At 42.6% G+C, this 13,524-nt stretch overlaps 2 protein-coding genes and 1 long non-coding RNA gene across 6 annotated transcripts in view; 2 read left to right on the forward strand and 1 right to left on the reverse strand.

Moving 5' to 3' along the window:
- RANBP10 (RAN binding protein 10) overlaps nt 1-6,069 on the forward strand; it is a 51,648-nt gene extending 45,579 nt beyond the window's left edge. Inside the window, exons 11-14 of one of the 2 annotated variants that reach the window (XM_079987884.1) lie at nt 1-125; nt 895-1,040; nt 2,164-2,275; nt 3,207-6,069. In XM_079987884.1, the coding sequence (XP_079844010.1) occupies nt 1-125; nt 895-1,040; nt 2,164-2,275; nt 3,207-3,337 (514 nt within the window). In that variant the 3' untranslated portion in view covers nt 3,338-6,069. The remainder of the gene's footprint in view (nt 126-894; nt 1,041-2,163; nt 2,276-3,206) is intronic. The other variant, XM_079987885.1, reaches the window with a different exon arrangement.
- The window catches only part of LOC307222558, a 25,851-nt gene continuing 12,442 nt past the window's right edge, over nt 116-13,524 (reverse strand). The window contains exon 3 of the long non-coding RNA XR_013841800.1: nt 116-245. This is a non-coding gene — a long non-coding RNA (uncharacterized lncRNA). The remainder of the gene's footprint in view (nt 246-13,524) is intronic.
- Nucleotides 12,466-13,524, forward strand: part of LOC307222548 (C-signal-like) — a 6,341-nt gene continuing 5,282 nt past the window's right edge. For all 3 annotated transcript variants that reach the window (XM_079987921.1, XM_079987923.1, XM_079987922.1), the window contains exon 1: nt 12,466-13,148. In XM_079987921.1, the coding sequence (XP_079844047.1) occupies nt 12,942-13,148 (207 nt within the window). In that variant the 5' untranslated portion in view covers nt 12,466-12,941. The remainder of the gene's footprint in view (nt 13,149-13,524) is intronic.

Below are 13,524 nucleotides of genomic sequence, written 5' to 3' on the forward strand. Positions count from 1 at the left end.
TGACAGTGAGATGGAGATGGAGGCAGAGCATTACCCCAATGGAGTCCTTGAGAATTCTGCTACAAGGATAATGAATGGCACTTACAAACATGAAGAGATTCTGCAGACAGATGATTCCAGCATGGGTAGGGTTTAGTGTGGAAAGCATCTTCTCATCTCTGTTCCAGGGAACACTCAGCTTAGCAAGTGTGGGTGATGTTCCCTAAGGAAACTGCTACTTGGGGTGCCTCTTCCAGTCCAGAAACCTGCAGAGAGGGCATGGGATGCAAAAAAATTTTGTTTCTAAAATTAGTTAGATCATTAGAATATCAAACAGTAAAATTTTGAAAACGATGAAGTAATTTCTTGCACCACGATTGAAGTGCCAATGTAATTTATAGCTGCTGATGGACAGCATTTTAAAACTAAATGCCAGAGATTTACCAACTGCCTGCTGCAAAACCAGAACAATTTAACTTTTTAAAATGTCTGCATTTTATTAGTACCTGAATATTAACCTCAACATTTCATTGTCCTGTTATATGTCACTTAAAAGCTATAATTTCTGTTTGTAAACCAATAGCCAGGTGTGTACATCAAAGCAAGCATTTCTTTCTTTAATCTTACACTTAGAGCTGCACTTCACATGTGCTTTGGCACAGGATTTTGGTCCAGTCTTAACAATTTTACGCTACATGTTTTTGGAGATAGCTAATGCTGGAAACTTAGCAGCCCAAAAGGACTTTTGATCTTGCTTCTAGTGGTGGGACTTCCCTGAGCCTTCTGCTGTTGACCTTACTGGAATTGAACTAACTGGCTTTTTGAGAGACAGAGATGGAGGAAGGTGATTGCTTTGGTGCTCCAGCCCTTCCCTTCTTTTCACTTTCCCTTCCTTTCTTCTTTCCTTTACTCTAGAAGATGGCTGTCCTCAGAGGCAGCTCTGTGGAGGGAACCATGCTGCCACTGAGCGGATGATCCAGTTTGGGCGGGAGCTGCAGACCCTGAGCGAGCAGCTGTGCAGAGAGTATGGGAAGAATACGACACATAAAAAAATGTTGCAGGTGTGCCATGTGACTGAGAACCCCATTCACATTCGTGACCCAGAACTTGAAACCATTCATTCATTCAAAATATCCCCATTTCACCTCTCAATATAAAATTGCTATGGTGGTTGCTTGCAATAAAAAATAAAAACAGTATAATAGGAAGCTGCTTTATAGTGAGTCAGACCTTTAGTCCTTTCAGCTCAGTCCATACTGACTGGCACCAGCTCTCCAGGATTTCAGGCAGAGGACATTCCCAGCCCTACTGGGAGATTCCAGGGGTTGAATTTGGGACTTTCTGCATTCAAAACATGTTCTACCACTGCAATAGAGCAGTGTCGCAGGAGGAGTTTTTAAAACTAATAAAACCATCAACACCCAATTGGTCACTTAAAACTGTTTTAAAACCCAAGGAAAATAGTACTGTGTTGACCCTGACACCTAAGGGTTTTAGATTCGCTACCAAGAAATAGCTAAAAGAATTCCACAGATGAGATACCACTGCCAAGGAAGCCCTGGAGCCCTCTGTTTCATATCAGGAGAAAGGGTTGCACAAGAAGGACACTCTATGCCCTCCCGTTTTCCAGAGAAGTCACCTTGGTTTGCACTTATCATAGTTCATAACCCAAACTACCATTCAGGCTTTCAAAGATAGAACTGGCAAAGATGTAGATTAGTGTCACTTGCCTGCTTTCATTTCTGTATACTCATCACTTAGCTTTATCTTTGTGCCTGCATCCATGGTGCAGTAGCCATAACTGCGGTTTGTCACATGAGATGGGATTCCTTAAGCTTGGTTTTTCATACTGCCTGAACTGAGCCATTACACATCTTGCTTGGACCAAGAATAGTAGTTAAATACCAACAGGACAAACTGCTCTTTGTCCTCTTTGGGTTAAAAACTATTTAGTTCAGTATTTTAAAACATGTTGGGAATCCATATAATCGTTTCCCTGCAATTTCTTTAGATCCACTTTCTCCCAAGCAGAGCAGTGAGTTCATGTGACATACTGAGTATGTGTTCTCTGGTCTCAATTTGAAGAGACTCAGTAATTTCGGGTGGCCCATTCCATCACTTAGAGAATCCTGCTGTTTTGTGTATGTGTTGCAGTGCCGTTCAAGCCTCTCTTCTTTCACTCAGGATGCGTTCAGCTTGCTGGCCTACTCTGATCCATGGAACTGTCCCGTTGGTCAGCAGCTAGATCCAATCCAGCGGGAACCCGTGTGTGCTGCACTCAATAGCGCTATATTGGGTAAGGTGACAAATGGTGAGGTAGCTCAGACCTTTCTCTTCTGCATGCACCTGTTTCTGCAGTGAGGCTACTGATGCTGGAGGGCAGCTGGCAGAATTATTGCTTGCCTTGCAAAATCTCTGCAGTGTTCTTTAATTTCCCCCAACATTTTGCTTAGTTTTCCCCATGTTCCATGAAGACCTCCTGAAATATTATAGTGTTATGCCGCTGCCATAGTTTTAAGGACTGCTGAGCGAAGCCATAGCCACTGTGTGTGCTTTTGCTGCACACATATTTATCATCACAGAGCTGAAAGCTGGAGTGGGGAGCAGACTTGCAAAATCTCACCTCACCCATGAATTCAGTAGGTAGCTTGAGCTTCAGCCACCCTTTCTGTAACGAGGGCATAATGCCACTAATTTGCCTTACAGGGTTATTATATAGAGTAATGTGGCAACATATGTAATGAATTTGGGATACCTCGATAAAACTTGAAGGCATGGTCCAACAGATGCTGAGCTTTCATCGGTCTCACTGCTTACCATGAAATAAAGCTATGACTGTGTATAATTTTCATATTGAAACCAGTGGGCTGCAACCTTGCTGAACTTGGGCCAGATTCATGTACTTAACCTTTGAGTGTCATCAGGCTTCAGATCTTTCCCTTCGTAGGGGCTGCGTGCATTCCAGAGCCTGTGTCCCTCCAGGTTGCTGGACTACAGCTCCCATCACTCCTGACCACTGGCCGTGCTGGTTGGGGCTGGTGGGGGTTTGGAGCCCATTGACAACTGGAGAGACTCCCACTCCTCTTCTGTGTTTTACAGTCCTCTGCGGGGAAGAGCCTTCTTGCAGCTTTGGGGTGGGGGTGGGGAATGGAATAAGTAGCTTTTATCAATGACATGCTCTTTGTGCATCGCCTCATTGTCACAATGCCCTCTTTCTCTTTCTGCAGAGTCTCAGAACCTGCCAAAGCAGCCCCCACTGCTGCTTGCCCTGGGCCAGGCCTCGGAGTGCTTGCGGCTCATGGCCCGCGTGGGCTTGGGCTCCTGCTCTTTCGCCAGAGTGGATGACTATTTGCACTAGCCACTGAGTGTGACAGAGTGACCCCTCCAGTGCTGCCACCATCACTTCCCCCTGCCTCGCATTTTCCCACTGCCCCCAAGGGCAAGCTGCCCAGTGGAAGGACACATTGCTGACTGAGGGGGAATCCTTGTGATGCCTTCATTTCTCACCTTGGAAACTGCTGGCAGGGCCTTCCCCCTGTCGTCGTCACCACCACAGCCTGCTCTGCCCTGCAGCCATTGCAGCACTCAGTATTTTCACTGGTCATTCTGATGTAGCGCCTTTCCTACTTTAGGATTTTATTTTATTTTATTTTATTTTCTGACTGAGCCACCAGTATTTATATCTGGAGAGTTTGTGCTGAGCTGGTTTCTACTAATTTAGAGATAAAAGTGTATCTGTTGGTGATGGCCTGCTTTTATTTTCACGAGGGGAAACTGCTGGCACGCATGTCACCAGGGCAGTGTTGTTCTCTAGTGCTAGTCCCCTTAAAGGCAAGAGGCTTTGTGTTTTGACTGGAGACCAACCTGTGCCACCACATCTCTACTGCCGGAGCAGAAAGGCTCATTTGTCTCTTTTTTGCCATGTGATATTCAAGTTCAAGAACTGACAGGTGGCCATTGGAACTTCTGTGGAGAAAAGCTGAGAATGAGAACGAAAGGTGTGCAGTATTTTGCTCTCATCTTCTAGTAAAATGGCCTGATACTCTGAGACAGATGGAGATGGTCTTAACCGAGCATACCCCACCCCCACCCTAAACATGGTTGAGAGCAGGAACAATGTCTTGCCTAAACACATCCAACATTATAACACAGGCAGCTGAGATGATGACCTCCAGATGTTGGACTCCAGTTCCCATCAGCCCCAGCTAACATGATCAGTGGTCAGGGATTATGGGATCTGTAGTCTTAACAACATCTGGAAAGCATCATCTTAACTACCTATGCATTAGAGGAAGGGATCATAGGCCCAATGCAGTTTGATTAGCACATTTAATCCAATATGGGCATTTAGGTGGCAGCTAGCATCAAACAAATGGGACTTGTCCCATAGAGATGTTGAAGGCAGAGTGACTTTACCTGTCTTTTAAATGGAATATTGTCAGATGATGTGGAAACTGGGAGATATGTGTCACTCTAGCCTTTTCTATTTGAGCTAGAGACTCTCCTAGGGGTTTTCACTTGGACTGCTGTCTGCTTTTTTATACAGTTGCACGCCCCCTGTGTGTTGGGGTCGTTCATAGTTGACAAGCTCCCATTCCAGGTTTGGGGCTCCGGTAGATCAGATCACAACCTCCCTCATTACCTGTGGATCTTTGTTCCACACTGAACTTGAAGTCCATCAGATGCTTGAATGACAACTGATCAGCCACAAATGAAAATGTGAAATTGAGGACATAAGCCAATATTTAGTTTTTCCTTTTAAAAAAAGTGTACAGTTTTTATTCCAAGGAGTAGCCATTAAAAAAAAAAAAGGACTGACACTTCTAAACCAGGGTATTGCAGAAATCCTCACAAAAAGTTGCTAGGCATAATGGGTGAAAAACTCAGGTGCCAGTCTAATTTATATGAGGGTGTATATATGTATATCAAGAGAGGCACACTACTAAAAGCAATTTTGTCAGATTATAGTATGGATTATGCAGCTTCAGAATTGTTGCTTTGCTGGCATATTTCAACATCTTGTCTAGCTTTTAATATACATTTCTGATGGGAAAAGTGACTCCTATAAAATCAACAAGCGAGACATTTAGCTCAAGTGGTTTTTCAGTATTGCAGAAGGTTACGGGGAATGTGCTAAATAAGAAGTGTGCTTCTTGAGGTGAAGAACAGTGGTCACATTTAGAAAAGGCATAGGCAAACTCCGGCCCTCCAGATGTTTGGGACTACAATTCCCACCATCCCTAGCTAACAGGACCAGGGATGGTGGGAATTGTAGTCCCAAACATCTGGAGGGCCGGAGTCCGCCTATGCCTGCATTAGAAAGAAGCTGACAGTTTGGGGCTTGGAGGTATAACGGTGAATAACACACGTGTGTGCAGTAGACTTGGAACATACAGTGGTGCCTCGCAAGACGAAATTAATTCATTCATTTTTTCATCTTGCGATTTTTTCGTCTTGCGAAGCACGGACTTTGGAAAAGCTTCAAAAATCACCAAAGTCTTCAAAAACCTTAAAAAAGGCTACCACACCGCGTGCTATGAGTTGCTCCTCGAAGTGAATGCACGGTTTTAAGAAAAAGGAAACAAACTTGCAAGACAAAGGAAACAAACTTGCAAGACGTTTCCGTCTTGCGAAGCAAGCCCATAGGGAAATCCGTCTTGCGAAGCAACTCAAAAAACGAAAAACTCTTTCGTTTTGCGAGTTTTTCGTCTTTCGAGGCATTCGTCTTGTGAGGTACCACTGTACAGAATGAGCATCACATTCAAGAATGTGACCTGTACCTGTAATGGGAATGATCCTGCACAGTGCTCATCAGTTGTAGACCACCTCTATTTTCATGTGTTTGTGTGTAAAGTAGTGGTGGTGGAAGTAAACACAGTTTTCATCCCTTGTTCTGCTGGGCTGACTATTACTGAGAGACTACAGAAACACTTTAAAATTAAAGAGATGGCTGTGGAAGACACAGTTCCAAATTCAGTCTCCCCTGCACTGATAGTGTTACATAACTGGCTATGATGGCTCTCTTGCACAGGTTAGATCAAAGCAAAATATCATCCTGACTGCATTGAATAAAGGAAAGCATTATCCTTTTTTGCCAGCTGCCATCAATAACTGGTCAACATGATACTCAAATGTGTAGTGTTGTTTTAACAGTTCTATCCTGTCTTAGAGCTTTTTTAAAGAGTGTTCAGTGCTAGCTTACACATCAATAAGCAAATCCTGTTTAAAACACTGATTTTAAAGTCCATCCCTAATTGTGTCTTGGTGTGAAAACTGACATCTTCATAGCTCCAATCTCATTTTCTGCACCAGCAACTTATCAATTGGCTGCTATTGCTGTATGTAGCTCTTAGGATTTAATTTTTAAATTTTACCTATTTTGGATGAGTCTTTAACCAGCGATTCCCTGCCTCCATAACATTACTTTTTACAGAGTTGCTTTGAATATTTTCTGAGAAACAAGTTACCCACACTTATGGTGGGTAATATGCTTTTGATCTAAAGCAATCTGATGAAAGCTTGAAATCCTATAGACATTGGAGGTACTCTGTGTCACACTTGAGGAAGACTTTCAGTACCAGCCAGCTCAGCTCAAGAGTTTCCTTGTGGTACAACTGCTGTTTAGACCCAGAAACTCCTGGAGTGTGTAGCCCAAACGTGGCTGTTGGTATCAAAGCCTATAGCAATTATTCTTAAATTAACAGTGTAAATGTACTTTAGAGGTTAAAATTAATTCAATCAAAAACACTATGGAACTTGTGAAACAAAATCTTCCCAGATGTGTTCATATTCATATTGATGAAATAGTATTCTCTTTTCACAGCAGCTAACTATGAATACTCCACTTTGGATACAAAATACTCATTTTTTTAGTAGGTGGTCATCAGAGCCATTATGATCAAGAGCAACAAGAAATAACATGCATAGGGCATATCTGTCTAGGCTATGGGGTGAAATGGCAGAATTTACAACAACCTCCCCTTCTAGGGCATTTGCCATATAGATGGAATAGAGATTGAAAGTCTCTAGTTGTGGTGTCTAGAATCCAACAGCGTCACTGCTGGTTGCTCTTCAGTCTGGCAGTAAAATAGTCTCTCTAGTCTACAGCTGTTTTAAACCATTCTTTGAAATACTATGCTGATGCATCACTTGATAAAAAAAACCACACTCTCTTGTCTATATAGTCTCCCCATACTATAGAAGCTCTTAACACTACAAATGAAAATTTCCACATATAAGGAGTGTTATATCTGATCTCATATTAGGAGCAGGAGATATAAGACAAGTGGAGATAGGGTTCTATAAAAGGAGGGTCACAGATTAGCCACCCCTGTCCTAGAATGTAAATGCAGTACACTCATTACTTCTTCACTCTGACCCCAAACAGTTCCTTTTGCGCAAAAGAAGAGTGATTTTGCTTTTAGATTAACATCTTATTTTTGGACAACCTATCTGCCTTGCAGGGTGAGATTACCAGACCATAGACCTGAGCTAGAGCTTTGGTTCTGTAGGCCTTTTGTAACATGGCAGGTGGCACTAGAGGTTCAATAAGGTACATGTTTCTGATGCTTCCCTAGATCCATCATTTTAACCACAGGCGGGGTAGCATGCCTCCCAGCAGCACCCAAACATCCATCCTTTCATCAAGCCCAAGCTGCTCTTACTCATCTTCCATATATACTTTGTAACTTACTTGAGGAATTCTTTGTTCTAAATTAGTGGCAGGTTTCAAGCACCGGGTTCACCAGTTGGTGATCTGTTGGCCAAAACTGGTCTCCTGGATGCTAGTTGCCAAACCTGTTCTTTAAATAAGGGGGGAAATGAAGCAAAAGGGGTGGTGTGGAAATTGTTGTTGACATGCCACTGGGCATTAGAGCCATGTGCACCACACTTCCCTTCAGGCAAAATTAGTTGCTGACTAGGACTCTCCTACAACCAAGTAGCTTTTGTATGGTGGGGCTGCATTGCTTGGGGAAGTAATCTGAAGCATATTGAAAAGAAAAGATTGGCATTTACTACAAAGAAACATTATTTAAGGTTTAAAACTATGGGTTGGTGGTTTTTTGCATTTTTAATTTTGGGGTGTCTGTGTTCTCATCTTAAATTGGCTGACAGCAACGTGAGGTGGGTGGCAGAGTGTGACTGGATTGCATCTTGGATGTCAAGCTAGGACAAAAACAAAACAAAACCCTACTCAGTGAAGTGCTTATTTTAATTCAATTATCTCCCACCCTACCCCTGCCTTTTCCAGTTGTTCAAAACTCAGGTACCAGCTCTAGCATGGAATGTCAGGACACTTTTTTGTTAACTTTTTTATAGCATCATCAACTGTACAAAACAAAAAAACCCCAATCACCAAATAAAACAGGCTGAGCAGAACCTCAGCTCCACCAGGCTTCCATCATCACTTGGAGTTCTTTCTCTTCATTGAGGACATTGACTCAGTGGACATCCTACCAAGCTGTGCACATTGGTTCAGTCTCTGCTTAGTATTTGTGAGTTCAGTTATCCAACGCGAGCATGAAACCCTTCCGAGGGGAGGAAATTTTAACTGAAGAAAAAGAATATTGGGGGGAGGGGTGTACTGGAAATATGGTTTAAAAAAACCCCACATTCTGTTGTATTTTGACAGAATTATTTTTATTAAAATATACATCCATGTGCACCTGCCAGTGTCCTGTGTCACTCTCCTATGCTCCATGCTGGTACTGTTTGTGTATGTTGTCTGCTTGGGGAAGGACCATAGCTCAGTGAAAGGGCACATGCTTTCTATGTACAGGTAGAAGGTCCCAGATGCAGTCTCCAGGTACCATTGCAAAGCACTCCTATTGGAAATTCTGGAGAGTCACAGCTGGTCAGCATAGACAGTACTGATCTAGATGGTGAATCAGTTGTCTGACATGATACGATACAGCTTCCTTTATGTGTGTTTGCGCGTGTGCACACATTTGCATTTGTGCCCATACTCCGTGCGCCACAACATTAGTTTGTACATTGTTGTGCAGGATTGTAAATATTAAAAAGCACACTTCATTGTGTGCTTCCCCACACCTTAAATATTAACAGTAGGCCACTGTGATCTTGTATATACATCATTATGAAATTGGGTGAAGACAAGCTTTAGGTAGGCAATACCTACAATGAATAACATTTCATAGATTAGAGCAGGGGTTGCTCACAAGCGCATGTTCATCCACAGAGGCTTTCCCTTATGCCCACAGGGTCCTCTTCCCCCTGCTGAAATTAGGCTTGAAAGAAGCATTGGGTTGTAGTTAATAACCTAGGTTGTGGTAAGTGCTTGTTTGCAGTGTGTGTGTGGTGCCCAATACACAGCTTCTCTATTTTCAAATGTGCCCACAAACCCAAAATGTTTGGCGATCCCTGGATTGGAAATGTAGGCTTTATCCAGGTAAGCTCATGCCGTGAAGGATTCCCGTTAGACAAAGGAAGATTAGAACTTGCACACATTGACTATCAAGAGTCTTAAGTGACTTCTATTGCCAAATCAGGTGAATCTTAAATGTTTACCATAATTTTTTAATGCAAAGAGCGAAGTTGACATTCACTGGTAAATCTCAAAGCCTTCTCCATACCTTCAATAAATATCTATAGTCCTATTTTCATTTACTGTTGAAGAACACTCTGTGACATATTTGACTATGTCACACAAAACTCCCATTGCTCTCAAGCGTCTGAGAACAAGCAGCAAAGAAGAATTTGTTCCATGGTGTCCTGAGTTTTCACTAGAATTTGCTGAAATTAAGAAGTCCCACCCATTTTAATAAGCAGGTTGTTAGTTTGGCAAAGGATGGCAAATGTGCTGTGTAAGAATTAAGGTCCACATCTTCTTACTATTTAATTAAAATGTAAGAGATCACACTGCTGTTTGCCTGGCTGCTGACAGCGCTCCAAATTACATTTATTAAAGAAAACTACTCTTCATCTATATAGCCTTCATTGCTCAAAGGTCACAATGAAGTGGGGGGGGGGGGGACATAAAATAAACTTTTGAAAAGCATGAAGGTAGAACGTATCTGTACAATACTAACAACTTAATATGCTGATTATGTTATATATTAAGGGACACAGGTGGCGCTGTGGGTAAAAGCCTCAGCGCCTAGGACTTGCCGATCGAAAGGTCGGCGGTTCGAATCCCTGCGGCGGGGTGCGCTCCCGCTGCTCTGTCCCAGCGCCTGCCAACCTAGCAGTTCGAAAGCACCTCCGGGTGCAAGTAGATAAATAGGGACCGCTTACCAGCGGGAAGGTAAACGGCGTTTCCGTGTGCGGCTCTGGCTCTGGCTCTGGCCAGAGCAGCGATGTCACGCTGGCCACGTGACCCGGAAGTGTCTCCGGACAGCGCTGGCCCCTGGCCTCTTAAGTGAGATGGGCGCACAACCCCAGAGTCTGTCAAGACTGGCCCGTACGGGCAGGGGTACCTTTACCTTTACCTATGTTATATATTGTTACCTGCTCATGTCTAGAAGAAGTGAGACGTTCCAGAGGCAATAGAGCCGAACTGTTTCCTGTGGATGAAAACACATGAGGGACTTGAAATGCTGGCTTTAGGCATAAACGGTGCTTTTTTCTGGGGGGATGCAGAGGTATGCATACCCCTAAACATTTTGTGAATCTTTCAATGTGGGTAGGAAAATGAGAGTACCCCTAAACATTTTTTAAGAAAAAAAGCACTGTATATAAATATATGAACAAAGCTGACTCCTGCAAGGTAATAGGTAACAACCTGAGCAGCCCCCAAGGCTGCATCTCTCAGTTCTAGTCAATTTTTGTGTAAAACATATCAGCTATATCTGTAACACCTCCTTACAGGTGCAGCATTCTACTGTGGTAAGTATATACAGTGGTACCTTGGGTTAAGAACTTAATTCGTTCCGGAGGTCCGTTCTTAACCTGAAACTGTTCTTAACCTGAAGCACCACTTTAGCTAATGGGGCCTCCAGCTGCTGCTGTGCCGCCGGAGCACAATTTCTGTTCTCATTCTGAAGCAAAGTTCTTAACCCGAGGTACTATTTCTGGGTTAGCGGAGTCTGTAACCTGAAGCGTATGTAACCCGAGGTACCACTGAACAGTCTTTCAATTCAAACTGGGTACATTACACCAGTACATCAAGTAATATGGTTTTACCCTGAGGCAGTTTAATTTCATAGCATATGCCAGTATTGCAGAAAATGGAACAACCCCTCCCACAGCATTTGGCTCAATGTGGTTAATCTACATTTAAATTTAAACATAAAATTATTATCTTCATTTTGAAACCACACACCCCACGTTCATCAATATACAAACAATATATTGTTTTATTGGTAACATCAGAGGTAAAATGACTTATTACTCATACTTAATCTAAGCACAACCCAAGGGCTCCTGATTAGGCATCTAGCTATGCAATGTTATCTGTTAATTCCGCTCTATCCTGTTTTTCGCTTTGTTTTTATTTACACCAACTCACGAACCATAAACTTTCAAATTGACCACTAATAATGAACCACAGGTCGCAGATATTACTGCAAATTTATTGTGCTTTCTGTGATATACAGATGACATGAGGAGACCTGGTCTATTTATTTGTAGCATTTACTATTCCTTATTATTAAGGAAAAATAAAAATATATACTGTAGTTCACCTGGAAGTGCCCACACGCTCTCAACAGACTTCTTACTTCAGGAGTAGTTGTTCTCCCTCTCCTGCTGGGGTGTGGTAGCTGCCACCCTAACTAGTAGAGCAACTAGGAGCATCTCCCTTACCTGTTTTCTAAATTTTCTAACATCATCATCATCATTTTTTTATTTATACCACGCTCTCCCCAGCCAAGACCAGGCTCAGGGCGGCTAACACCGAATATAAATACAGTAAAAACATTAACAACAACAAACCAAACAAACAGTTGATTAAAATATAAGTTAGAATGCAGCTTAAAATGCAGCTTAAAATGCAGCCTTGTTTTAGTGGTAGCCTTGAAATCACCTGCCAGACCAGTTTAAATGACCTTTATTAGTAGTCTTCACTTACCTTATTCCAATCTTGTGGACTTTAAAAAAACACCAAACCCTTATTAACACTATGAACAACCCATAAGTGCAGTAACAGGTTGTTGCATCATACCATATATAAAGCAAACGAACAATAAATAGTAAGAGAAAGAAGTGATGACACATCAATATAAATCAAGACCTCCATATTTCATGAGCTAGTGTGGATGGTGAATGTTGAGCATCTAAATCCAAAGCATAGGAAATAAAATCCGACCAGATCCCATAAAATCCTCCTGGATCCTCCAACCCACTGGAAACACTGAATTTATGTGCAATTTCCCCCCACAATGACTTCCGCAAGTTCTTACGCCACACAGCCAAATGCAGATCTTTCAAGGTTTTCCTTTTCTAGGCTATTGAAACCCTAGCTGCAGCTAACATGCATGTCAAAAGCTTTTTACAGTGAAAAGCTTTCATCTTCTAAGTGTTTGTAAAGGAAGCTAAGGAGTAGGTACAAAAGCATATCAGTGAATGTGGCCTGAACATAACTTTCCCCCTCATCTTCCTCTGAGCTGTGACCACCCTCAAACTCATTGTAAATCTGAATTGTCTTCTTCTCTGGAAGTGTCAGGCTGGGGAGGCGATCTCCACCATTTCTCCTTTGCCCAGTCCCTGACATTCGGTTAGTTTTTATATGCTGGTTAATATAGTCCCTAGTGACACGGTATGCTTTTTTATCATTTTTTCACATTCTTTCACTAATGAACTTGGGGTACATAGTTATTTGCTTCACCCTGTTTTTTAAATCTTCATAACAATCTTTCATAGCATTTTTTCCATTGCTAATGTTATTAAAACGCAGAAGTGGCCAATGAGCTAGTCAGCAAATGAGGTGTTGCGTACAACATAAGCTTATCTGAAGATCAAAGGAGGTGCTTAGTTCCCATAAAAGCATCTCATGTGACGAACCGATGCTCTTTGAGGCAAGTGTTACAAGCATGGAAGCCAAAGGCTGCAGCACTAAGGGGATGGTGACAGATTTCCCTGTTCAGAGTGTTCTGGTGACAGGATCCAATTCGGGAATTGGCCTGGGTCTGGTGAAGCAGTTTCTGAGGCTGCCAACTCCACCTCAGTGGGTCTTTGCTACTACCCTAGACATGGATGGACCAAAAAGCAAGGTGAGGACCAGGAATGTAGCATAAGAGAGTAGTGATGTTACTATGTTGTAAGAATGTAATGTCAGCTTTCTGTGCTGGATGGGGTTGATGGGAGTTGTAGTCCGAAACATCTGGAGGGCGCCCGGTTGGAGAGAATGCTGTTGCACTCATGACCTGCTTGCAGGCTTCCCATTGCCATCTGGTTGTGAGATCAAGAGGCAGGACTGAGTGGGCCTTTGGTCTGAAAGTCCTTATCTTTGGTTTTTTTCTTTAAAAAGCAAGGTTTTGATTTAAGCTTAACTATAGATGCTAAACTAATTGTTTTCAGTTTTTGTAATTGCCAGTGCTCCCCAACTGCACCATGAGCCCTGTGGGGAAGAGAGATAAGGCCAACCCA

Source organism: Podarcis cretensis, assembly GCF_951804945.1.
Source record: "Podarcis cretensis genome assembly, chromosome: 8".
Taxonomy (NCBI): domain Eukaryota; kingdom Metazoa; phylum Chordata; class Lepidosauria; order Squamata; family Lacertidae; genus Podarcis; species Podarcis cretensis.